The 27,905-nt window shown below is 43.3% G+C and overlaps 1 protein-coding gene across 5 annotated transcripts in view; it reads right to left on the bottom strand.

Annotated features, from left to right (window-relative positions):
- Positions 1-27,905, bottom strand: part of gpm6ab (glycoprotein M6Ab) — a 71,133-nt gene that overhangs the window by 18,943 nt on the left and 24,285 nt on the right. For all 5 annotated transcript variants that reach the window (XM_062995520.1, XM_062995523.1, XM_062995519.1 and 2 more), the window contains exons 2-6: positions 12,410-12,602; positions 8,657-8,813; positions 7,806-7,959; positions 6,810-6,886; positions 3,559-3,624 (exon numbers count right to left, since the gene is read on the bottom strand). In XM_062995520.1, the coding sequence (XP_062851590.1) occupies positions 3,559-3,624; positions 6,810-6,886; positions 7,806-7,959; positions 8,657-8,813; positions 12,410-12,602 (647 nt within the window). The remainder of the gene's footprint in view (positions 1-3,558; positions 3,625-6,809; positions 6,887-7,805; positions 7,960-8,656; positions 8,814-12,409; positions 12,603-27,905) is intronic.

The raw sequence follows: 27,905 nt of genomic DNA, 5'->3' as shown, positions 1-27,905 counted from the left end.
CAAATACACCTATAAACATGCACAGTCTTACCCACGCATTGGCACACATATGAGAAAATAAGGCACCACCCAGACACACTATACGACCAAAAGTATTTGGACACCTGACCATGAGCTTGTCGGACATCCCAGTTCAAAAACAAACAAAACCTCTGTGTGATCTTTTAAGCTATAACAACAGCCACTCTTTTGAAAAGGCTTCTCACAAGACTTTGAAGTATGTCTGTGGGAATTTGTGCCCATTCAGTCAAAATATGACAGCATTTGTAGGTATGACTGGACACTGATGTTGGTCAGAAACACCGAAATTGATGTTCCGGTTTTCAAAGCTTGTGCTTTGTGTACAGGGACACAGTCATGCTGAAACAGGGAGGGGCCTTCCCTAAACTGTTTCTGCAAAGCTGCAGGCATATATCTATCACAGCTTTTCAATGGGCGCAGGGCACACAGTAACACCCTGGACATCGCAGGGCAGACACACACACACACATTCACCTATAGGGCAATTCAGTGTCTCTAATTAACCTGACTGCATGTTTTTGGACTGTGGGAGGAAACCGGAGCTCCCGGAGGAAACCCACACAGACACGGGGAGAACATGCAAACTCCACACAGAAAGTACCCGGACGGCTCCGCCTGGGGATCGAACCCAGGACCTTCTTGCTGTGAGGCGACAGTGCTACCCACTTAGCCACCGTGCCGCCCGTGGCTAGAACACACGGATTCGATTATTAGAAGTGGTCCCAATACTTTAGTCCATATAGTGAAGCTGCCTGCACATACACACACACATATGCATATAGATGCAAAGACATGCACATACAGTGTATCACAAAAGTGAGTACACCCCTCACATTTCTGCAAATATTTCATTATATCTTTTCATGGGACAACACTATAGACATGAAACTTGGATATAACTTAGAGTAGTCAGTGTACAGCTTGTATAGCAGTGTAGATTTACTGTCTTCTGAAAATAACTCAACACACAGCCATTAATGTCTAAATAGCTGCAACATAAGTGAGTACACCCCACAGTGAACATGTCCAAATTGTGCCCAAATGTGTCGTTGTCCCTCCCTGGTGTCATGTGTCAAGGTCCCAGGTGTAAATGGGGAGCAGGGCTGTTAAATTTGGTGTTTTGGGTACAATTCTCTCATACTGGCCACTGGATATTCAACATGGCACCTCATGGCAAATAACTCTCTGAGGATGTGAGAAATAGAATTGTTGCTCTCCACAAAGATGGCCTGGGCTATAAGAAGATTGCTAACACCCTGAAACTGAGCTACAGCATGGTGGCCAAGGTCATACAGCGGTTTTCCAGGACAGGTTCCACTCGGAACAGGCTTCGCCAGGGTTGACCAAAGAAGTTGAGTCCAAGTGTTCGGCGTCATATCCAGAGGTTGGCTTTAAAAAATAGACACATGAGTGCTGCCAGCATTGCTGCAGAGGTTGAAGACGTGGGAGGTCAGCCTGTCAGTGCTCAGACCATACGCCGCACACTGCATCAACTCGGTCTGCATGGTCGTCATCCCAGAAGGAAGCTGACGCACAAGAAAGCCCGCAAACAGTTTGCTGAAGACAAGCAGTCCAAGAACATGGATTACTGGAATGCCCTGTGGTCTGACGAGACCAAGATAAACTTGTTTGGCTCAGATGGTGTCCAGCATGTGTGGCGGCGCCCTGGTGAGAAGTACCAAGACAACTGTATCTTGCCTACAGTCAAGCATGGTGGTGGTAGCATCATGGTCTTGGGCTGCATGAGTGCTGCAGGCACTGGGGAGCTGCAGTTCATTGAGGGAAACATGAATTCCAACATGTACTGTGACATTCTGAAACAGAGCATGATCCCCTCCCTTCGAAAACAGTTTTCCAACAGGATAACGACCCCAAACACAACCTCCAAGATGACAACTGCCTTGCTGAGGAAGCTGAAGGTAAAGGTGATGGACTAAACCCAATTGAGCACCTGTGGCGCATCCTCAAGTGGAAGGTCGAGGAGTTCAAGGTGTCTAACATCCACCAGCTCTGTGATGTCATCATGGAGGAGTGGAAGAGGATTCCAGTAGCAACCTGTGCAGCTCTGGTGAATTCCATGCCCATTCCATGAGGGTTAAGGCAGTGCTGGATAATAATGGTGGTCACACAAAATATTGACACTTTGGGCACAATTTGGACATGTTCACTGTGGGGTGTACTCACTTATGTTGCCAGCCATTTAGACATTAATGGCTGTGTGTTGAGTTATTTTCAGAAGACAGTAAATCTACACTGCTATACAAGCTGTACACTGACTACTCTAAGTTATATCCAAGTTATATTTCTATAGTGTTGTCCCATGAAAAGATATAATAAAATATTTGCAGAAATGTGAGGGGTGTACTCACTTTTGTGATACACTGTACACACACATGAGGACATGAATGTACACATATTTACACACACACACACACACACCTGCGCAGGTACAGTTGTTAAATTTTAGCTTTTCTGTTTCGTGTCTTTCTGTTTCGGAGGCACTAGAGGGGCGAGGCTGTTTTTCAGAAGACAGTCACACACACACACACACACACACACTTTTCCTTCTCGTCCTCTCTCCTCTGTTTCCATGGCAACAGCACCCCATGCGTTCTCCAGGCAGAGCATTTCTCTCGGCCTCTCTCCGTTACCCTGCCACCCTCTCACGCTCCCGTTAGCTCTGTGTAATGCTTTCTCACTCCGCCGTCACTTCTCTCCTTCTCACTCTCTTCCTGTCTCGCACCCTAGCAACACCGCGTGTCCAAAAGTATGTGAACCCGCTGACGTCCCATTCCACGTCCACCCGCCGCCTGAACAGCCTCCGCTCTTCTGGAAAGCTTTATATGGACTACATGTGTTTAAGCCACATCAATTGCGAACAGGCTTAATAAATTATCAATTCAATTTATGATGAAATGATGTGCTTCTAATGGCGCAGCAACAGTTTAGGGAAGGCCCCTTCCTGTTCCAGCACCAAGAAAAGCTCCAGTGTCTTAAACACACTCAACAGCTTTGGAATGAACTGGAACATCAGTGCCCATGCAGTCATAGACATGCTCTCTTGATTTAATGGGCACAAATTCCCACAGACATATAAGTCTTGTGAGAAGCCTTCTCAAATGAGTGGCTGTTTTTATTCATAGCTGAACATACTACATTTAATTTGCATTTGTTTTGAATGGGATGTCAAACAAGCTCATCATCAGGTGTCCACACACTTTTGGCCTCATGATGTCTAGGTGTATGTAAACATCTGACTTTAATTGTCCACATAATCCTTCCTCTGGCAGTCCAGACTTGGTCAAGCCGACGTAACACCCATCCACTGTGCTAAACGTGCTGGACGGCCTTCGGTCAATCGTACATTATTAATTATTTATTAATAAATGACATTTTCATCCTACATTTCCACCTCAGACTGCTCAGATTAAAAGCACGCTGCGTTGCTTCAGCCTTCAGGTTTTCAGAAGTAAATACAGTATGTGGACCTACAATCCACTACAGAAGCGAGAGAGACTGAGAGATAAATGTTCTCACCATGGCAATGACGGCCGCTCCTGCCCCCGCCAGAGCGCAAACAAACAAGTGGAACGTCAGGTCCAGCTGAAGGAGAGGAGAAAGAAGAGACACGAATGAAGAACCATAACGAGAAATCTGTAAATTCCTCCCGCTGATCCTGCCCGGGTCACAAGCCTTTTAAAATCTGTCCAAAATGCAACACTTGACTCAAGAAAAGCAATTTTAAATCCACTTTGACCTGTATTTAAACAAAAAACAGTATAAACACAACATATTATACTGAATATTTAACTCATTTGAAAAAATACGTATATTTTGAAGCCGCTTCTGGACATGGTTAACATAAGGCGTCTTTTGTGCAAGTGTTAAGTGGCATTAGTGCAGTAACTCCGTATTGTAGAGCTTGATAAAGGTTTACTACAGTAATCCCTCTCCCATGTAGTTATATCAGCTATTGTTGAGTGGAGGTTCTTGATGCCGTCTGAGGGATGGAAGATCACGAGCGTTCAGCTTAAGCTTGCACCCTTGACCTTTACGCACTGAAATTCCTCCTGATTCCTTGAATGGTTTAATAATATCATGCATGATAGAGGGAGAAATATGCAAATCCCTTCCAATATTTCACACATTTGTGGACAAACTGGATCCTCTGATCATCTTTACTCATCAGAGACTCTCAACCTTTCCTGGATGCTGCTTCTGTACCAAACCATGATCACAATCACCTGTTTACATCACATCATTATTTAGTTTTTCACCTCATTAATAGCCCTACATTTGGAATGTGCTGCAGGCCTGAAATGCAGGAACGGATGTTTATTAATTATTGAAATGAATTTGCGCAGATAAAACATGAAATATCTCAGGTTCATCCTGTCTGACATCAAATAAAAGTCAAAGTCAATGTAAGGAACAATGTAAGGTTTTTATTTTATTTGTGTTTTCCATACTGTCCCAACAGTTTTTGGTCTGGAGGTGTGTGTCCGTGTGGACCCAGTAACGCCTTCCATGTTCAAAATGCAGAGAAAGAAGATTGTGTCCAGGGTGAGTCGCATCTTTCAGGCTCCTTGTGTATAAACTGCTGTTCTAAAAAAAACCTAGTCCATAAATAAACCAACAGTGTCTAAACAACGTTCCTTAATAGACCCTTTTCTACCAGAATAACCCTGGATCTAGAACTGGTTCGGTTCAGGATTCTTGGAACCTTGGTGCTATTTTGAGAACCGGCCCACATTTGCACCAATTTTTACTGGAACCAAGAATGTAACAGAACACTGGAAGTAAACAGTGGTAGCGCAGAGGTTAAGGTACTGAACTAGCAATCATAAGGTTGCCGGTTCAAGTCCCACCATCGCCAAGTTGCCACTGTTGGGCCCCTGAGCAAGGCCCTCAATTGCTTGCATTGTATTCAGTGATAATTGTAAGTTGCTTTGGATAGAAGCGTCTGCTAAATGCTGCAAATGTAAATGTAAACAGTCATAACACGCTGGCGGAGCGGGTAGGTTATTCACAAGCATTCACAAGCATAATAAGAGGACGTTCTCTTTCTTGTACAACTTGACACGCCCACAGATGTCGTCACGGTTTGTACTGAGATACCTACTATAGTTCCAGCTGGGCACAAACGTTCCTTATTTTTGGTGAAAATCTGTGAACGGTTCAAAAATAGGTGCACAAACTGGAATGGAACCTGTTCCGTGTTGGTACTGCTAGGATTTAAGGTATTCCCCCATCTACAGTGCATAATATCATCAACAGATGTATAATCATACAGTATGTGTGTAATGACAGAGCTGAAAACCACCACTGATTGCTTGTGACCTCTTGTTTGACCTCTCAATCACAACAGCATGGCTGACTAAAGTAGAAACTACTCTAGGGTGGTAGACTGACCCGCCTGTAGTCCAGACATGTCTTCTAATAAAAAAAAAAAAACCTGTGGTACATTTGAAAAGGGCAAAATACAGCGATGAAACAGCGATAAAACCCCTGCACCATTGCACAAGGAAACTAAACATCATGTCAAATGTGAGAGCTCACAGCAGCTCAGAACTTTCACCAGATAGCTGGGTTGAGGTTATATACTCCCTCGGACAGCGGTCTGAAGAAACCGCCGACAGGTTGATGGGCGGCCGAGACTCATTGATACCAGAGGACGTGAAAACTGTGGTGTCTGGTACGGACCGACAGAGGAGCAACTGTGGCTTAAATTGGAGATCGTTTTGAACCTGGTGATGGGGTGAATGTGTCAGAACACGTGGCATCGAACCCTTCTGTGTACAGGGCTGCGTGGTCGCCACCAGGTCCGAGCGCCCACGCTAACTCCTGTCCACCACTGACACTAAAAGCACCTGAACTGGAAGAAGGTTGACGATTCCAAAAATCTAAAGCAGGATCATACACCGATCAGCCATAACATTAAAACCACCGCCTTGTTTCTACACTCACTGTCAATTTTATCAGCTCCACTTACCATATAGAAGCACTTTGTAGTTCTACAATTACTGACTGTAGTCCATCTGTTTCTCTGCATGCTTTGTTAGCCCCCTTTCATGCTGTTCTTCAATGGTCAGGACCCCCACAGGACCACCACAGAGCAGGTATTATTTAGGTGGTGGATCATTCTCAGCACTGCAGTGACACTGACATGGTGGTGGTGTGTTAGTGTGTGTTGTGCTGGTATGAGTGGATCAGACACAGCAGCGCTGCTGGAGTTTGTAAATACCGTGTCCACTCACTGTCCACTCTATTAGACACTCCTACCTAGTTGATCCACCTTGTAGATGTAAAGTCAGAGACGATCGCTCATCTATTGCTGCTGTTTGAGTCGGTCATCTTCTAGACCTTCATCAATGGTCACAGGACGCTGCCCACAGGGCGCTGTTGGCTGGATATTTTTGGTTGGTGGACTATTCTCAGTAAAGCAGTGACAGTGAACGCTGCTGTGTCTGATCCACTCATACCAGCACAACACACACTAACACACCACCACCATGTCAGTGTCACTGCAGTGCTGAGAATGATCCACCACCTAAATAATACCTGCTATGTGGGGGTCCTGTGGGGGTCCTGACCATTGAAGAACAGCATGAAAGGGGGTAACAAAGCATGCAGAAAAACAGATGGACTACAGTCAGTAATTGTAGAACTACAAAGTGCTTCTATATGGTAAGTGGAGCTGATTAAATGGACAGTGAGTGTAGAAACAAGGAGGTGGTTTTAATGTTATGGCACATGTACTGTAAGTACATGATAAAAATAACACTGACCTCAGCGGAATTGCAGAAAGTCAGGAATTTATCTGTGCCTGTACAGATTTTCTTATCTTCAGTAGTGGTCACAATTCCTAAAAGAGAATATATAAAATATATAACAGTAAATTAGAGAACAACATCTATTGTAAACCATATAAAACACAAACTAGAGTTGCACTTGAATGCATCATATTTTACAAGCTGGCATGACATTAAACGATCACATCTACATATTAAAGTAATTTATTCATTTATTGTCTGTTATACCACCATGTTAGCCTGGTCAGGGTCACAGTGGGTCTGATTCAGTAGCTCCAGTGAACCTGGGTGCACGTCTTTGGACTGTGGGAGGAAACCGGAGCTCCCGGAGGAAACCCACACAGACACGGGGAGAACATGCAAACTCTGCACAGAATGGACCCGGACCGCCCCGCCTGGGAATTAAACCCAGGACCTTCTTGCTGTGAGGCGACAGTGCTACCCACCGAGCCACCCTAAACTGAAATGTGTTTTTTGGTAAAATGAACCGTATACACACTATATGGCCAGAAGTATGTGGACACCTGATCATGAGGCTGACATGCCATTTTAAAACCATGGGCAGTTGGCTTTGTAGGGCAGTTTTCCACAAACCTTGGAATATGTCTGTGGGAATTTGTGCTCATTCTGTCAAAAGATAATTTTCCTAGTGACTGATGCTAAACAAGACGACCTGGCTTGTGATCACTCTTTCTATCTGCCAAAATGTCTATTTGGGTTGAGGTCAGGGCTCCATGAAGTCTTCTTGAAGCCCAATCATGCCGGAACCAGTATGACCTTCCTCAAAAGGATGCCATAAAGTTAAAAACATGGAACTACTTTCGTATAATTGATTTGATATGCCTTTCAGAGGGGTGTACACATACTTTTGGCCACATTTATAAAAAATTTAATTATTTTTTACCAGACATTAATAAAATCTATGTATTTTGTTTGTGTGCCCTTAACATAAGGTACACTTCCACCACGTACCGAACTGGCGCAGGTCGAAGCACATGTTGACCCCCTCTAGAGCGGTTGAGTTTAGGCAGGTGTTCCTGATGTTGAAGTACATGAAGACGGGTAGAGAGGTGATGACCGTCACTCCCAGCCAGGCCAGCATGAAGATGTAGGTCAACATGATGAACTGGACATGAAACGAGAGACGAATGTGATCAATCATCTGCTTCAAGCAATCAGAGGCACTTTCAATTATTACATCATTAGAGCATCATCACATAATCACAGCGTCATATCATCACATCACAACATCACATCATCATCACAGCATCACAACATCACAGCATCGTCATCACAGCATCATAACATCATCACATCACATCACAGCATCATCACATCACAACATCATCACAACATGATCACAGCATCATCATCATCACATCACAGCATCACAACATGATCACAACATCATCACAACATGATCACAGCATCATCACAGCATCGTCATCATCACATCACATCATCACAGCATCACAACATGATCACAGCATCATCACATGGAAGATGAAGTGTGTATGTGTGTGTGTGTGTTGGTTGGATGAAGTTTGTGTGTGTGTGTGTGTGTGTGTGTGTGTAAGTTGGTTGTATGAGGTGTGTGTGTGAGTTGGTTGGATGGAGTGTGTGTGTGAGAGAGAGAGAGAGAGTTAATTGGATGAAGTGTGTGTGTGTGTGTGTGTGTTGGTTGGATGAAGTGTGTGTGTGTGTTGGTTGGATGAAGTGTGTGTGTGTGTGTGTTGGTTGGATGAAGTTTGTGTGTGTGAGTGTGTGTGTGAGTTGGTTGGATGAAGTGTGTGAGTGTGTGTGTGTGTGTGTGTGTTTCTTACCCAGGCGCTGACACAGCGGCCGCAGGTGGTGATCTTGAAGTCTCCGTACAGATCCCTGATGGCGCCGGTGGTGAAGAATCCCTCCACCATCAGCAGGATCCCGTACACGAAGAAGGCGGCGGCGATTCCATAAATCACATACTTCAGAATATCAATCCTGCAAACGGTCACATGTCAGCACGGTGCGGTCAACTCATCCCCCTCATCACAAAGGTGTTACCACGGTGACTTTAACTCATCCCCCTGACATAACAGTGTCACCATGGTGACTTTAACTCATCCCCTGATCATAATGGTGTTACCACGGTGACTTTAACTCATCCCCCTGATATAACAGTGTCACCATGGTGACTTTAACTCATCCCCTGATCATAATGGTGTTACCACGGTGACTTTAACTCATCCCCCTGACATAACAGTGTCACCATGGTGACTTTAACTCATCCCCTGATCATAATGGTGTTACCATGGTGACTTTAACTCATCCCCCTGACATAACAGTGTCACCATGGTGACTTTAACTCATCCCCTGATCATAATGGTGTTACCACGGTGACTTTAACTCATCCCCCTGATATAACAGTGTCACCATGGTGACTTTAACTCATCCCCTGATCATAATGGTGTTACCACGGTGACTTTAACTCATCCCCCTGACATAACAGTGTCACCATGGTGACTTTAACTCATCCCCTGATCATAATGGTGTTACCACGGTGACTTTAACTCATCCCCCCTGACATAATGCTGTTACCATGGTGACTTTAACTCATTCCCCTGACATAACAGTGTCACCATGGTGACTTTAACTCATCCCCTGATCATAATGGTGTTACCACGGTGACTAACTCATCCCCCTGACATAACAGTGTCACCATGGTGACTTTAACTCATCCCCTGATCATAATGGTGTTACCACGGTGACTTTAACTCATCCCCCCTGACATAACAGTGTCACCATGGTGACTTTAACTCATTCCCCTGACATAACAGTGTCACCATGGTGACTTTAACTCATCCCCTGATCATAATGGTGTTACCATGGTGACTTTAACTCATCCCCCCTGACATAATACTGTTACCATGGTGACTTTAACTCATCCCCTGATCATAATGGTGTTACCACGGTGATGTTAACTCATCCCTCTTATCACAAAGGTGTTACCACGGTGACTTTAAATCATCCCCCTGACATAACAGTGTCACCATGGTGACTTTAACACATCCCCCTTATCATTAGGGTGTTACCATGGTGACTTTAACTCATCCCCCGATAATAACAATGTTACCATCGTGACGTTAACTTATTCTACTGCTTATAATAGTGTTGCCATGGTGACTTTAACTCATCCCCTGATCATAATGGTGTTACCATGGTGACTTTAACTCATCCCCCCTGACATAATACTGTTACCATGGTGACTTTAACTCATCCCCTGATCATAATGGTGTTACCACGGTGATGTTAACTCATCCCTCTTATCACAAAGGTGTTACCACGGTGACTTTAAATCATCCCCCTGACATAACAGTGTCACCATGGTAACTTTAACACATCCCCCTTATCATTAGGGTGTTACCATGGTGACTTTAACTCATCCCCCGATAATAACAATGTTACCATGGTGAAGTTAACTTATCCTACTGCTTATAATAGTGTTGCCATGGTGACTTTAACTCATCCCCCTGATCATAATGTGTTCAGATCAGCTTGTTCACTCTCAGCTCTGAATCTCAGCTGTGCTATCCGCCGACCAGGCGCCTACACAGTCACACAACGCGATACTGCACTCTGCAAGACCACACTTCTGGCAGGTGAAAAGAAGCGATCAGAGGTGGTACATGATGGTCTCGGCCCTCCTGACTGTGACAAAGCAAAGTCCATAAAGACGCCTCCCAAAAATCATGCAGTGGGTGGATTGGCTGCTGTCTGAATAGCCGAGCAGGTCCAGGACCAGGACCGGACCTTGTACCTCTCATGTGCATTAATACAGAAGCTGATGGGTTCCAGTCTCATGGTCCTGTGTTCCTCTCAGTGACGGTGGGTGGGCGGATGGTACAGAGCCGAAACGGAGCCGGTGACTCATGCAATCTGCTCGCTGTCCTCTCTACATACATGTGTGTGTGTGTGTGTGTGTGTGTGTGTGTGGAAAAAGTAATCACACCCCTCTGTACTGCCCCCGCCGGGGCATATTGGTCACACGCACATGATGTGACCAAAGTATGGGGACGCCTGAACATAAGACAGTTGAACGTTCCAATCCAAACCCACGGGCATCATCAGTGTAGAGTTAGTTTTTATTCATTCAGATGAGTTGAATAATAGAACTGTAAAAACATTTCGTCACTCAGGTGGCACAGCTGTCTGTTGCCGGGTTCAAATCTCGGCAGTGCTATCAACCAACCGGGCATCTACACAGACATGATTGGTTAAGTCTGAGGATAGAGGGATAGTATGGGATGGCCAAAGCCCTGCGATGGTTTGGCACCCTGTTCAGAGTATTCCCGGTGTCCCTTGTAACCAGTGTTTCTCGGTGAAGCCAGACCTGCCGCAACCCTGACCAGGCTGGTCCAGGTTAAGGTGGGTCCAGAACCACAAGCATAAAGTACGAACACAATGATTACAGGTAGGGATTTAACCCATGATGTTATGAGGCGCTTATCTCCACTATTAGATACCTGTCCATGAGCTGAAGGTGAGACAGTCCGAATTTTGAGCATTCGCTTAACTAAGGCAGTGAAACCGAAACGTACCGGACAAAAAGAAATTTACTCTGACTGGGATGACGGGTGTACTCAGCACCCACGTCCTCCAGCTAGTGGCAGGGAGCAGGTGTGTACCGGCGACTCGGAGCCAATTTAGAGGGTTTAATCCTGTAAGTGGGAACACAGCCAGTGCCTCACACACACCGTATGCCAACCTGAAAGATCAATCGTACCCACGTTGTGTGTGAGAGGCGCCGTAGTGCCGTACAGGAGGAACTATCGACCATCTACCTTCCACGTTCTTTCATTTCATTACACTGAAAGTCTGACATGCTGATGCTGACTTCCACTCCTGGCTGAGGAGAGCCGTGACTAACACACACATGCACAATGAGGCTCAGTCTCGCGCTTGGAGAGTCACGCACTGATCTCCATTATCCCCTGTCTCTGGTGCAGGCTCCACCAATCAGCCAGCAAAGGTCATGACTGCAGCATTTATGAGGAAAATCCTCTGGCATCCAACCCTACGATTGGCTCGTTGTCCGTATAGCCGCCCGGCCTGCCGGGAGCAGAGCTGGGATTCGAACTCAGTTTGAGATGTGCTAGCGTCTTTTATCCCTACGCCACCTGAGTGCAAGTTGAAATTAATATTTAAAAATAATACTGATGCATAAAAGCAACTATTAGAATGTAAACAAGTCCTTTATAAGAATGTTTTCCCTTTTCCCCCGTGTGCTTTGGTGACCTCTGCTGACTGGAGAGGTTTGGGGGCCAGAAACTTCTTGCTGTGGAGACAGTGCTACCCACCGAGCCACAGTGCCGCCCAAATGGTGACAACATTATGCCTAAATAATATCTGGTAATATCCATTTTTTTTTAAAGTCCATTAAGCAAAAGGGTGCTCAGGTGGCACAGAAGTAAATTACCCTCGCCCACTACCATGGGCATTAATTAGCATTAACCCTCAACCACCGAGCTACCGTCGCTCCACCACGTGCGATTCATTTTAAGCTAATACGTAAACTAAACGATAAACTGAGCACTCACATGGTGAAGACGTCCAGGGTCTCGGCTGATGTCTGGACCACTTCGAAGTAGTTCTGCAGAATGGTGACGGTTCCGGAGAGAGCTTCATGTCCACAGCCACAGAAGAGCGCCACGCCGGCGTACAGCAGGATGGTGGCGATCAGGGAGGCGTAGGGAATCCCACTCAGGCATTTAATGCAGCACTCGGAGCAGCCTGAGGAGCAGAAGAGTCAAAACTATTAGGACACCACTTCTAATCATTAAATTCGTGTGTTTCAGTCACAACAATCGCAAACAGGTGTAATAAATCAGCTATATCAAGGGAAAACCATGGTTTCAACTTTGAAGCAACAATTTAGGGAAGGTCCTTTCCTGTTCCAGCGTGACTGTACCCCTCTATAAAGCCATACAAATGCTGATCTTTCAACTAAATGGGCACAAATTCCCATACACAGAATCAAGATAACATAGAGGTCAGTCTATTTTAATACCGTTTTTTATTAGGACGTCCAGCAAGAGAGTGGTCCTTCCCTAAACTGTGTAATCATGGATCGTTGACAGTGGTATCCCAGTGGGTAGAGCTTTGGGCTAGCAACTGAAAAGTCGAGAGTTTAAATCCCAGCTCTGCCATGCAACCACTATTGGGCCCTTGAGCAAGGCCCTTAACCCTGTCTGCTCCAGGGGCACCATATAATGGCTGACCCCAGCGCTCTGACCCCAGCTTCCAAACACGCTAGGATACGTTAAGAAAGAATTTTGCTGTACTGTACACATGTAGGGGCGGCACGGTGGCTCGGTGGGTAGCACTGTCGCCTCACAGCAAGAAGGTCCTGGGTTTGATCCCCAGGCGGGGCGGTCCGGGTCCTTTCTGTGTGAAGTTTGCATGTTCTCCCCGTGTCTGTGTGGGTTTCCTCCGGGAGCTCCGGTTTCCTCCCACAGTCCAAAAACATCATGCAGTCAGATTAATTGGAGACACTGAATTGTCTTATAGGTGAATGTGTGTGTGTGTGTGTCTGCCCTGCAATGGACTGGCGCCCCGTCCAGGGTGTTACTGTGTGCCTTGCACCCATTGGAAAGCTGGGATAGGTTCCCACGACCCTAATTGGATAAGTGGATAAGAAAATGAATGAATGAATGAACGTACATGTGTATCTGTATATATGACAAATAAAGGTGCTCTGTTCTATTTATTACATCTGTTAGCAGCTATTGTGGCTGAAACACCTGAATTAAAGAAATTATGAGGGGTGTCCTGATACTTTTGTCCATATAATGCATCATGTGGAATGGTTGAGGAACCATTATTATTAGGGAACCTAATAAGATGCAGCTCGTAAAATCCCGGCCTGGACGTCTGACTGGCGTCTGATTGGCGTCTGATTGGGATTGTAAGGACCGTTGTTGTGATAAATCAGCAGGAATGGACACTGTCTCTATTAAAGCACCTGTTAGACCTGCTATACAGCGTGAGCTGTCAAGCTAGAATGTGTGCACCAGCACCTCGGCCCTCATTCTTCACACCATTCATCCTATCCTGACCAATCAGAGTTCCCCGCAGAAAAATGTAAAGCTATGATACCCCAGCATGCAAACAGCATGGCTGCAAATCACATGCTGTCTTCTCTCTGTGGCCTCCAGCGGTCAGGATTTACGGGGGATCGTAAACCATCCTACCGGCGTAGTGAAAACAAAATGCTGTGGAATTGCCTGGTAGAGGCATGAGAGACGTTCTCCGTCATTTTTCTGTAGAACCAGACTGATTCCCATCAGAGATGTAGAGATGGAAACATGTCTGACATGCAGCAATAAATAAATAAAAATGGATGCATTTTAATTATGTTTAACTGTGTATGTACATGTAGGGTTTGAATACATTTGTTAGATATGTGATTGTGTGTATGCAAGTATGTATTTGGTGGAGGTGTGAATACTTTCGTTAGATATGTGATTATGTGTATGCAAATATGTATTTAGTGGAGGTGTGAATTCTTCTGTTATATATGTGATTGTGTGTATGCAAGTACGTATTTAGTGAAGGTGTGAATACTTCTGTTAGATATGGGATTGTGTGTGTGCAAGTATGTATACAGTGGCGGTGTGAATACTTTTTTCAGGTATGTGATTGTGTGTATGCAAGTATGTATTTATTGTTGGTGTGAATACTTCTGTTAGATATGTGATTGTGTGTTACAAGTATGTATTTGGTGGAGGTGTAAGTACTTTAGTTAGATATGTGACTGTGTGTATGCAAGTATGTATTTAATGAAGGTGTGAATACTGTTGTTAGATATGTGATTGTGTGTATGCGAGTATGTATTTAGTGTAGGTTTGAATACTTTTGTTAGATATGCGATTGTGTGTATGCAAGTATGTATTTAGTGGAGGTGTGAATAATTTTTTCAGATATGTGACTGTGTGTATGCAAGTATGTATTTAATGGAGGTGTGAATACATTTGTTAGATATGTGATTGTGTGTATGCAAGTATGTAATTAGTAAAGGTGTGAATACTTCTGTTAGACATGTGATTGTGTGTATGCGAGTATGTATTTGCAACATGTATTTCATGGCTCCAGGCTGCTGATATCAGCTTGTGATATATTTCTTCATCACACTGGATGTTGTTTTGATGAAGTTTCAGCCCGGTAAGCAGAATCCGCCTCCCTGTTCAGGATCAGCTCTCGAAGGAGACAGAATTAATGATTATTTCAGCAAATAACACACGGAACTCCGGAGCGGCTCCACTTCCTCTCGCGGTGCGTCTTCATTATGACCGACGCCCTCCGGATGGATCATGTCAGGGTTCCTGAATCAGCCGGAAGCTTCACATTGCTCATGAGAGAAGAGAAAGTACGAGTCCATGACCCGGTGGGTGCGCGGTGTGATGGAAGCGTCACTGCGGGTGATAAATTCTGTACCAGTGATTGTTTTTTATTACACACACACGGGTCCGGGCTAATGAGAACAGGCGCGGGGGTGATGATCGACGCCCATTAGAGTCACCAGGTCAGTGAGCAAAATGCAGTGTGAATGACTGGAAATTATGGGGCTAAATTGATTAACCGATACGCAGTGGGAGTCAAATGTTTACATACACATGCCATGGTAGGCTTGGGGTTTTAGCAATCGTTGTTGTTCTGTGACTGAATGACGGAAATCAACCAGACCTGCTGCCTTTAGGTAAAGAGTTTAGCATGTTTTCTACGTGTCTATATGAGTTTCTTTTGGGGTTTCCTTTCAAAAACATCCATAAAGTGGAAAATGTGTGTGTTTAAATGAATGTGTGTGTATCTTGAGACCTGATAAGTTAAAATATATTCATACATCATCTTAGATGAACGATTTGGTGGTGTAAAACGTTCTAGAATGTCATTTACAGCTAGTGTAGCCAGCTAGCATCTCTGTGTCTATGTAAATAGGGATAGTTTGACTGCACACATTAAGCATTGCAATAGAAAAGTCTATAACAAGTCACATTGAGGCACTTCTAAGCATTAAGTATTTAGTAGAGGTGTGAATACTTTTGTTAGATATGTGATCGTGTGTATGTAAGTTTGTATTTAGTTGAGGTGTGAATACTTGTGTGTATGCAAGTATGTATTTAGTGGAGGTGTGAATACTTCTGTTAGATATGTGATTGTGTGTGTGCAAGTATGTATTTAGTGGAGGTGTGAATACTTTTTTTCAGATACTGTATGTGATTGTGTGTATGCAGGCTGTGATATATAAGCAACTTCAGGTCCCAAGTTCAGCCGTACAATTTATTTATAAGCTCAAAGTAGATGGAACAGTGGTCTCTGTCAAGGGAAGAAAGGGACTTATATAAGAGATTTATATTCATGCTGCTGCAACACTAACTCCTAACTGTTTTGTTAAGACGCTGACACAAGTTCCATAGTTCCATAATTCTAAAATATTTTATATATATTGTAGTCTTCCATAATTTTTTTGATTCAGATTGTTTATTTAAATTAAATGTTCTCTTAAATGTATGGATTGTAAGCGTGAGTTGTAGCCCCGCCCTGTTCCAGAGAAAAGGCAGGTTGCCAACAGAGGAGCTGGCAAGTCTGAGAGGAAGAAACAGTAATATATAAATATTTCCACCTGGAGCAAATAAACAAACACATACGATTAAAATCCGCTGCTTTAAGCACCGCTTCACTTTCCTGCTATGGTTAAAACACTGTGCGGTACGAGCCACCGCTGCTCCATTCATCCCCGTCATAGTAATACGGTCACTGACCTGTCTGACCCCTGTCCCAGTGTCAGAGTCGCCCCGAGTGTCTCACCCTGCCGTGACCTGGAGAGCCTTGTTCATTCAGGCTAGCATCTCTGCTAATGAGCAACATGGACTACCGGCTCCAGCGGCTCCCTCAGGGGCCGTATCACCACGTAACTGACCAACAAAAGAGGATTCCAAGTAGTTTTTCAGATTTTATGGCACCACTTAACGAGACTTTAACTGGACTGTAAAAAAGGACATTGTTTTGGCTCCTTGAAAACACTAACAGCACCAAATGAACCCGTCTCACTACATACTTTTGTCCAATTAGTTTTAGACCTGCATCTGAAGCAAAGGCGAAAATATATGTACACCCTTCCTAATGATGGAGTTTATATGTTTCAGACACAATAATAATAATAATAATGAACATGTCACACTCCCTCAATGATCCTCCATAAGTACCTTCAGAAATAGATTCATTCAGCTCCGCTATAATAAGAAAACGTAGAAAAGATCACTTCTTCTAATAATAATCACACTGTACAGCTCCGCTTCACTGTGACGGACATTATTGTGCACTGAAACACTATAGACATGAATAGAGTTTTCTAGGTTTCATTGTGCACCTGTATACTGCACACATGAAGCACACATAATAATGTATATACACTTTCTATTAATATTATATGGTGTATGGTACTGGACTAATTCTAGTTTTTAATTTTCTATCTATCTATCTGTCTGTCTGTCTGTCTATCTGTCTGACTGTCTATATATCTATCTGTCTGTGTCTGTCTGTCTGTCTGTCTATCTATCGATTTATTTTTCTGTCTGTTTGTCTATCTATCGATTTATCTTTCTGTCTGTCTATCTATCTGTCTATCTATCTATCTATCTATCTATCTATCTATCTATCTATCTATCTATCTATCTATCTATCTATCTCTGTCTGTCTGTCTATCTATGTCTGTCTGTCTGTCTGTCTGTCTATCTATCTATCTGTATCTATCTATCTATGTCTGTCTGTCTGTTTTTCTATCTATCTGTCTGTCTGTCTTTCTATCGGTTAAGGGTGTATTAGGTTTTTTTCCCCCCCTTTTTCTCCCCCTTTAGCGCATCCAATTGTTCAATTTACATCGTGCTTCCTCTCTGTCTATGCCGAACCCCGCCCTGAACGAGGAGATCGAAGCTAACCCATATCCATTTACATTTACATTTTCAGCATTTAGCAGATGCCTTTATCCAAAGCGATTTACGGTACTGTGACAGTATACAATCTGAGCAATCGAGGGTTAAAGGCCTTGCTCAAGGGCTCAACAGTGGCAACCTGGCAGAGGTGGGGCTTGAACCAGCAACCTTCTGGTTACTAGTCCAGTACCTTAACCACTAGGCTACAACTGCCCTATCCCCTCCGAAACATGGGCAGCAGCCGGATGCATTTTTGCCACCCACACATTGATGAGTGTGGCGCCACCTAGCGTTGCATGCGGAGAGACACACCCTAAGGGTACTCTTCCTCATCTCTGTGCAGGCGCCTCTAATCAGCCGGCAGAGGTCGTAATTGCATTCGGCCAATTGTTGCTCATACAGCCACTCGGCCTCGAACCGGTAAGGCAGAGCTGGATTCGATACAAGGTACTCAGAATCCAGCTCTGGTTGCTCGGGTGTATTAGGTATTAATGCCCATGCTTTTGGAATGAGGATTCATCTACTTGCTGCTGCAGAAAGCAAATCCTGTAACACACTAAATTCAGATGCTTTCAGTTTCCAGATGTGCACAAATTAGTTTTAATTGAATTTTCATTGTTGTCTGTGCGTGTCATAGTCGATTCTGTCTCACAGGTAATTTCAACGAGCTGCTTTATTTCACTCGCAGATTTAATGAACCGCTGCTCAAATAAAGGTGGGTTGTTTGTTTTTCGGTGTCACCACGTTCTTCTCCCCAAAATAAACATGTATTGTCTAGAAATGACAGACAGGAAATTAGAGACGTTAGAGACGTGCTGGTAGGAAGTTAGGAACTGTCCTGGATAACAAAATGCTGCCACATCACCACCCCACTTCTGCCACACCGTCACCCTACTGCAGCGTTCTCTTCACTGGCTTCATGTAGCTGCCAACATTCAGTTTAACACAACGATGCTCGCCTACAAATTCAAAAATGGACCAGCCAGGACCTACTTCGGAGAACCTTTAAGACACTAGCCTCAAGGAAGACGAGCATCAAGGTTCTTTTCTGTACCAACGCCCAAGTGGTGGCACAAACTTCCCCAGAGTCTCTCACCATCTTCACCAGATGATTAAAGACCTTCATCACCTCTTTACTGAACAATTAGGCTGTTAGTAGCATGTTTACTAACCTTCTATAGCATCTTATTGATAATAAAAAATGTTTAAAAATCTTTGTTCTAACAGGGTTTCAGCAGATTTGCATCCTTGGACTGTTTTCTACTTAAACTAGAGTAAGTCACTCTGAATAAGAGCGTCTGCTAAATGCCGAAATGTATGGTTCCCATACAGTCGTACATCGTGATTAAACCACCATCCATCATGCCGGACGCGACTATACACACAGCGCAGCGGAGAACAGCGGAGAACCTCGGGCATCAACAAACCATCCCAGCATCCTGAGAGCGAGCGAACAGCAGCGCGGCGCTTCAGTGATCCTAACTGGGTTCCATTTAATGTGATGCTTTCACGTCTCACTAATCACATTTTCCAGACATCAACATCAGATCTCGGACGCTCGGTCGACTCTCTATCAACATTTGTTGCCGGGCTTGGTAAAGAATGACCACAGTGATGTTTTTTGGTGAGCTCTTTTTGTAGGGGGACCAAATATATCAACACATGTGCATTAGCTGAATGCTTCATATGGAGGCCCGTATTGCGCACAGAGTCACACATCGATCTCCATTAAGTACTCCGTACCTCCCTCAGACGAGCCAATCATTGTCTGGCCGTTAGCAGAGCTGAGATTTGAACTTGCAAGCTTGCGATATCAGCACTTGTGAACTAGCATGTTTTTACAGTACAGAAGTTGAATCCCCAACCAACTTTCCCTTCTCATATACAGTCCTTGAGTATTAAAGGTGAGAGCAAGATGGTCTGGTGCTCTACAAACCCATTTTTCATGTCTAAAGGTTACAGACGCTCTACAGACACTGGACACTGGTGGTGGTGGTGGTTATATGTTTTTGAGTGGTGACCTACAACTATGACCAAAAACAACACAAGCAACTGGGGTAAAAAGTCTCGCTTATGTGGGGCAGCTCTGTATGATCCAGCTATGTTTAATTAATTATGGATTATTTTATAATTACTAATAATTAAAATAAATTAATTAATTAATCGAAAACCTAACTAATAAGTAAATAAATAGAATATCTAAATAATAAATAAATAAATACATTCATTAATAATAAATAAATAAGTAGAGTACCTAAGTAATAAATAAATGAATAAATAAAATACCTAAATAATAAATAAATAAAATGTCTAAGTAATAGGTATAAAATAAAGGTATAAAATAGGTAATAAATAAATGATTAAATAAAATAAATAATAATAATAAATAATAAAAATACCTAAATAATAAATAAATAAACAGAATATATAAATAATAATTCAATAAAATATTTTAATATAAATAAATAAGTAGAATATCTAAATAATAAATAAAAAATAATACAATACCTAAATAATAAATAAAACATTCATAATAAAATACCTAAATAATATATAAAAGTAATATTAAAATACCTAAATAATAAATCAATAAATAGAATATCTAAATAATAAATAAATAAATAATAAGAATGACATCTGATTTGCTTTTGAGAAAGCTTTCTGTCAAAAATATTTTGAAGTGCGTCTGAGGGAGTTCGTGCCCAATCTGTCAAAGGAGGGGCATCCATGTGGTGTATTTTACAGGGTTACAGGAGAGCGGGGGTGATAACTTTTTCCCATTACTGTGATGATCTGTAATGATCGGTGTGTAATAGATTTTGCCGTTCCCTCTGGAGCGCAGATAACGAACGTGTCAGGCTTTATTACTCCTCACTCCGGTGATCATGAGCGAGTAGGCGTGAGTATGAGCCAGTGTGACTGATAGCACTTGTCCGTCGCCTCCTGTTTACCCGTCGAACCCTTTAAGACTGACAAGTTAGACGTGATGAGACTGGCACGACTGACCTAAAGCGAAAGGCAAAACGATGGATGTTTAATTAGTGTAACGTAAACGCATCATCGGAGAGTCACACCGCCATAAAAATGGCACATTTACACAGACGGGGATGTGTGAGTAGCAATTAGCATGAAGCTCAAAGGTTCTGTGATACCAGATGAGTTCCCAGGAAAAGACTAAGCGTGCTGGCATCCAGCACCAGTAGAAATGCAGACCGGACCGAGTCTGGCATCACGAGTTCAACAGAAAAGAAGATTTCCGAACAGAGGAGCCGATAAATGTTTATGCGATAAATAGAAACACGTCCACCTGAGGCGCCTTCATGCTCCATCTGCTGGCCATATTTGGCAAGGCAGGAGGACATGATTCTGTGTACCGAGCCCCAGCTGAGCTCCTGATTACAGATTTTCCTTCATTCCTTCCTTCCTTATTTATTTATATAGATAATGTTTGAGTCACCTGAATGGGCACAAATTCGCATGCAGGAGTTGGAGGTTGTTCTAGCCACAAACTCTAACCAACTCTATATTTAAATGCCTGTGGTTTTTAAATCTAACGTCCAGTTGAAGTGTCCAAAACTTTTGGACATAAACATAAGATATTGACCATTAAGCAAACTGGCTTATTACAGGAGCAACCATGTGCCAACTGTATGGACAGACTGGATTTGGTACCTTGTGATCTGTAGAGTGAAATATGAATTAATTATGGATTATTTAATTAAAAATTACTATTAATTAAAAATAAATAAATAAATAGAATACCTAAATAATAAATAAATAATTAAAATAAATAAATAGAAAATACAAATAATAAATAAATAAAATATTTAAATAATAAAAAAATAAATAGAATACCTAAATAATAAATAAGTAAATAAAATATTTAAATAATAAATAAATAGATAGAATACCTAAATAATAAATAAATAAATAATTCAAAGAAATAAATAAATAAATAGAATACCTAAATAATAAATAAATAAAATATTTAAATAATAAATAAAGAAAGAAATAGAATACCTAAATAATAAATAAATAAATAAAATATTTTAAAAAACAAATAAATAAATAGAATACCTAAATAAATAATAAATAAATAAAATATTTAAATAATAAATAAATAAATAGAATACCTAAATAATAAATAAATAAATATTAAAAAAATACATAAATACTGTAGAATACCTAAATAAATAATAAATAAATAAGTAGAATACCTAAATAAACAATGTCATCTGATTTGCTCTGCAGTCTAAACAAAGAGTCAAACTGCTACGATATTCTGGATCTGCACTGAATGAGCGTTTCTGGTTTGGGGACGGGGGGGTTTATGGGGGTTCATGTCATTTTCGTCCTGTTAGCTCTATTAGACGCCTGTATGAGTCTCTGGAGCTTTGCAGGAAGCCATGGGGGCAGAGTTGGACCCGTCCCATGATGCCCGTGTGATTGATGAGCGAGGGCCTGTAAAGTGGCAGCCTCTCATTAAAAGCTGTAAATTCGCGAGGAGGCTTTGTGTCGACTGTTGGGTGTGGAGGAGGGACGTGCTGCACACACAAACAAAACAAAGAGCGGCAAAACAAAGAGCCAACACATTTCTGCTGGTTTTATAACACCGCAGATGTTTGTTGTAAACATTTATACATCAATCAGCCAAAACATTAGAACCCCCCCAACCACCAGAGAAAATACACTATACACACAAAAGTATTGGGACGCCCCTTCTAATTGTTGAATTCATGTGTTTCAGCCAGAACAATTGCTGAAGCAATATGCTTCCAATACTGCAACAACAGTTTAGGGAAGTTTCTGTGCTCCTGTGCACAAAGCAAGTTCTATAAAGGCATAAAGAAGCTCCAGTGTCCTGCAGAGTCCTGACCGCTGCCCCTCTCAACAGCTCTAGGATGAACCGGAACATCAACATCAGTGTCCAGCCATACAAATGCTCTTTAGACTGAATGGGCACAAATTCCCACAGACATTTTAATACCACTTGTTGTCCGACAAGCTCATGGTCAGGGGTCCAAACACTTAATGACCAGTCTTATCCTGATATAGTATTTAATAGACTATCATATAATATAAAGGTACTGGGGTGGAACAGTGGTCTATTATGTAGGGCCCTCAGCAGGTTTGAATATCAGCTGTGCTATCAGCTGGCCAGGTCTCTACACAGACAATATTGGCTATGTGTGTAAGGGTTGGCTAAAGCCCTGCGATAGATTGGCAGTTCTGAAAGGGGTTAGGAATGTAAACAAACAAGCTGCTCTCATGATTAAACAAGCAGTAAAGCGGATATACACTGATCAGCCATAATATTAAAACCACCTCCTTGTTTCTACACACACTGTCCATTTTATCAGCTCCACTTACCATATAGAAGCACTTTGTAGTTCTACAATTACTGACTGTAGTCCATCTGTTTCTCTGCATGCTTTGTTAGCCCCCTTTCATGCTGTTCTTCAATGGTCAGGACCCCCACAGGACCACCACAGAGCAGGTATTATTTAGGTGGTGGATCATTCTCAGCACTGCAGTGACACTGACATGGTGATGGTGTGTTAGTGTGTGTTGTGCTGGTATGAGTGGATCAGAAACAGCAGCGCTGCTGGAGTTTTCAAACACCTCACTGTCACTGCTGGACTGAGAATCGTCCACCAACCAAAAATATATCCAGCCAACAGCGCCCAGTGTGCAGCGTCCTGTGACCACTGATGAAGGTCTAGAAGATGACCGACTCAAACAGCAGCAATAGATGAGCGATCGTCTCTGACTTTACATCTACAAGGTGGACCAACTAGGTAGGAGTGTCTAATAGAGTGGACAGTGAGTGGACACGGTGTTTAAAAACTCCAGCAGCGCTGCTGTGTCTGACCCACTCATACCAGCACAACACACACTAACACACCACCACCACGTCAGTGTCACTGCAGCGCTGAGAATGATCCACCACTTAAATAATACCTGCTCTGTGGTGGTCCTGTGGGGGTCCTGACCATTGAAGAACAGGGTGAAAGCAGGTTAAAAAAGTATGTAGAGAAACAGATGGACAGTCAGTAATTGTAGAACTACAGAGTGCTTCTATATGGTAAGTGGATGATTAAACACATCCTAGCACTTCAGCATTGGCTGATGCATCTCGACTTTTAGTGTTTAGCGAAGAACGTCTCGGAGGGGCGGAGTGCCTCGACGGGTACTCGATGCGGAACAAATGGACGAGGGTGAGGATTCATTCATTATTGAAGTGCGGCACAGAAAGGGGTCTGCAATCCCTATCAATTATTCAGATCCCCCTCTGCCTCCCCTCCACATCCTCTCTTACTCTCTCTATCCCGCCGTCTCTATGTTCATATTTCTTTTCATCCTCGCTTTCATCTCGTCACTGTGTATGAGAGCTGATGCGGTAATTCATAACAGGGCTGAGAACTCAACACTGAGTACAGCGGGCTACGTTCATCCACGAGCCTTCCTGAAGCTTCACAGCAGCAAAAATGATTAATTTAACCTCGCAAAATGTCCAAAAATTGTACAGCATCATTGGTCAGCTTTCTCTGAAGCCCTCTGTCCCGTTTCGCTTGTAGCTGACCAGCCAAATCCATGTTCAGCCAATTCAGCTTATTCTTCTTTCTTGTCTTCAGAGTTATGTGGGCGCCTCATCACACGCCCATCGTAACGAAATTTGCAGGACTAAACATAGCTCAGGAGCTTCACACTACATGACTTTCCAAGTCGTCAGGTCGCTGTACAGTTCACACTACACGACTGGATCTCTTGTAATCGGGAGTCTTTCAGGTCGGTGGGGCTTTCACACTACACGACTGATCGCCGATAGGGGGTTTCACACTACACCATCTATCACTAACTGGAATCGGAGGCGAGCTTCTCCGGTCTCCCAAACTACATTTAGTCACGAAAACACACGTGAGAAGTGACGAGGGGTTTAATGATACCACGTCCAAAAATGCACGTCAACAAGTAGCGAGCGATCAAAGTTTGTGCGCTGATGTGCAGCGTAAAATCAAGTAGGAAAAATAAATTAATCTGAGAGGATTTGGCAACGTGGCCAGCAGGGATTGTTCTGTAGTGTGTTGGAGGTTAATAAATATTTTTTGCAATGCAGCGTGGGTGTTTTGTAGAGAACGATAAGGTCAGAAATACTGTAAAACTTGAGTGTGTCGGTGAATTCTGATATAAACTATATTACGCCCCTGTCCCACCTGTTTACACTCCTCCCCTGCGTTTCCCCTCACACCATATCTTGCGTTCTCATTGGCTGGTCGACATAGCACTCATTGCCAGTTGGGCGACTCATATCCAGATATTTAGCAAGCTAGAAATCTCTCTTCAGTCGAGCCGCTCGTATCGAGTTGTTGTGTAGTTCACACATAGCGATTGAGAGCCGAGTTTCGATCCCCGAGCAAACGCCGAGCTGCTCCCGAGTTGGCTAATCAGTTGGCCAGACCAAGAATTTCATCAGTTGTATCTTGGTGATGGTGCTAACTGATGGTTTAACAGAGACTGTAAACGTGCAAGGTATTAATCAGAATGCTGAAGGTTCAAATCCCAGAATCAACTGGAAGTCACTTTGTATTAGTGTTTGCCAAAATACAAGAATATGCAAACATCTCTAGTGGAGAAGGGCCTGGGTTCGAATCCCCGGCTGGGCGGCTCGTATTTCTTCCTCCTTCTTTAGTGTCCAGGCTTTACATCCATAAGTGGCTACCGGCCAGACCAAGGCTTTCATCAATTATAGCTTGGTCATGATGCTGATTGATTTGTTTTTCTGTATCTATGTCATTTTGACCATCACCGTCACGCCCGTTGCTACTCCTGTGCTCGCTTCACCTGCACATTCTGCATCCAAAAACTGCTGCTTCCTTAAATAAGGGCAGAGGTACAGATGAAACCAACAGTCCACCTACGCTTGTTATCCGTTTTAGACCATTTTTGTGTGTTTATTTCATTTCGTTTCATTTGCAGCATTTAGCAGATGCTTTTATCTTAAAAGACTTATAATATAAATAAATTATAACTGACTACACTGCAAGCAATTGAGGCTTAAGGGCTTCGCCCAGGGGCCCAACAGTGTCAACTTGGCTATAGTGGGAATTGAACCGGCAACGTCATGATTACTAGTCTATTACCTCAACCGCTAAGCTACCTCTGTCCACTGTTGAAATGAGATACAGCAACGAATAAACAGCAACTTATAGATGAATTATTGAAGTCTTTTGTGCACAGGGGAACAGTCCTACTGGAACAGGACAGAGCCTTCCCTAAACTGCTGCTTTAAAGTAGGGAGCATATAATACTTGCCTGTACTTTTGGCCATACAGTAAGAGTAAAAGCTTTACTAGCTGTACCCCGTTTGTAAAAACCTTCTGTTATTATGATACTGTAAATGAGAACAAAGAACGTGTGCGCACACGCCCCTCTCGTTCCCCTCTCGTTCCCCTCCCATCATCCATCTGCCCTTGTATTTCTGGTTCGGTCTCCATCTGTTAAACAACCCCCACCCTAAATCCAGAGAGAGTGGGCGGGGGGTCATGATTATCTAACGTTAGCTCCTGGATCAGAGACAGTGACCGATTGAGATTTAATACAGTAGAACAAGTCACATGATCAGAGACAAAGACCAAGGAGGTGAGCTGTTAATCAGAAGGTGGATGGTTCAAGTCCCAGAATCAACTGAAAGTCACTTTGTATTAAGGTATCTGCCCAAGATGCGGAAATATGACTGAGCCTCTAGTGAGTTGCACTGTCGCCTCACAGCAAGAAGGTCCTGGCTTTGATTGATGTGTGGAGTTTGCATGTTCTCCCCGTGTCTGTGTGGGTTTCCTCCGGGTGCTCTGGTTTCCTCCAACAGTCCAAAAACATGCAGTCAAGTTAATTGGAGACACTGAATTGTCCTATGGGTGAATGTGTGTGTGTGTGTGCCCTGCGATGGACTGGCGCCCCGTCCAGGGTGTTACTGTGTGCCTTGTGCCTATTGAAAAGCTGGGATAGGCTCCAGCACCTACCTATCATCCTCAGTCACCCCCCCCCCCCCCCAACCCTAATTGGATAAGCGGTTAAGACAGTGAGTGAGTGAGTGAGTGAGTGAGTGATAGCTAAACAGATAAACTAAGGTAAACAGGTGAGCTATTAATCAGATCAGGTTGATAGTTCAAGTCCCAAAATCAACTGGAAGTCATTTTGTATTAAAGATGCAAATTCTCTAGTGGGTAGCGCTGTCACCTCACAGCAAGAAGGTCCTGGGTTCGATTCCCTGGCCAGGCAGTCCTTTCTGTGTGGAGTTTGCATGTTCTCCCCGTGTCTGTGTGTGTTTCCTCCGGGTGCTCTGGTTTCAGGTTAACTGGACCTACTAGAAATCGCCCTTGGATAGACTGGCAAACAGTCCTGGGTGTTTCCTGCCTTTCGCCCAGTGAATCGGACCCACTGTGACCCTGACCAGGATACAGCAGTGGTAAAGCAGACAATAAATGCATTCATGGAGATATTTGATGGGGGTTATTACATGGCCGAAGCCCTGTGATAGACTGACACCCTGTCCATGGTGTTTATGCACCACCATCACTAAGTTGCCCCTGTTGGGCCCCTGAGCAAGGCCCTACATGTTACATTTGCTAATTTTTGTGTTTGATTCTTCTCTCTTCAGTTTTTACGCCTTTTATAATGAATCCAGGTGCAAGTTGTTCTTTTTATCGGCAGCTTTAACGTCTAGAACGTCGTCTGTAAAAATAGAACCTGTATCACGTAGCAACAAGCATCCCGAGCATCGCCTCGTCTCGCTGCACAGACCGGGTGTGATTATCAGCCTCCGTTGCCATAGAAACCCAACACTGCCGTTCTGTGTTGGAGTGCGGTGACCCATTTACATCACACGGACCACGACACGTTACACACGAGCAACCGTGCATTTATATTGATATCATCCAGTTAAATATCATCCACTCTTCTGGGAAGCCTCTTCTACAAGACTTTGGAGTGTGTCTGTGGGAATTTGTGCCCATTCAGTCAATAGCATCAGTGAGGTCAGGCACTTATGGAAGAGAAGAGAATGCCTGGCTTGCCTGGATCCTAAAATTGTTGGGTTGAGTTGGGTTGA

This window comes from Trichomycterus rosablanca, chromosome 5 (genome assembly GCF_030014385.1).
Source record: "Trichomycterus rosablanca isolate fTriRos1 chromosome 5, fTriRos1.hap1, whole genome shotgun sequence".
In the NCBI taxonomy this organism is placed as follows: domain Eukaryota; kingdom Metazoa; phylum Chordata; class Actinopteri; order Siluriformes; family Trichomycteridae; genus Trichomycterus; species Trichomycterus rosablanca.
The sequence above is the reverse complement of the archived record's forward strand: the minus strand, read 5'-3'. Positions and strand labels throughout refer to the sequence as shown.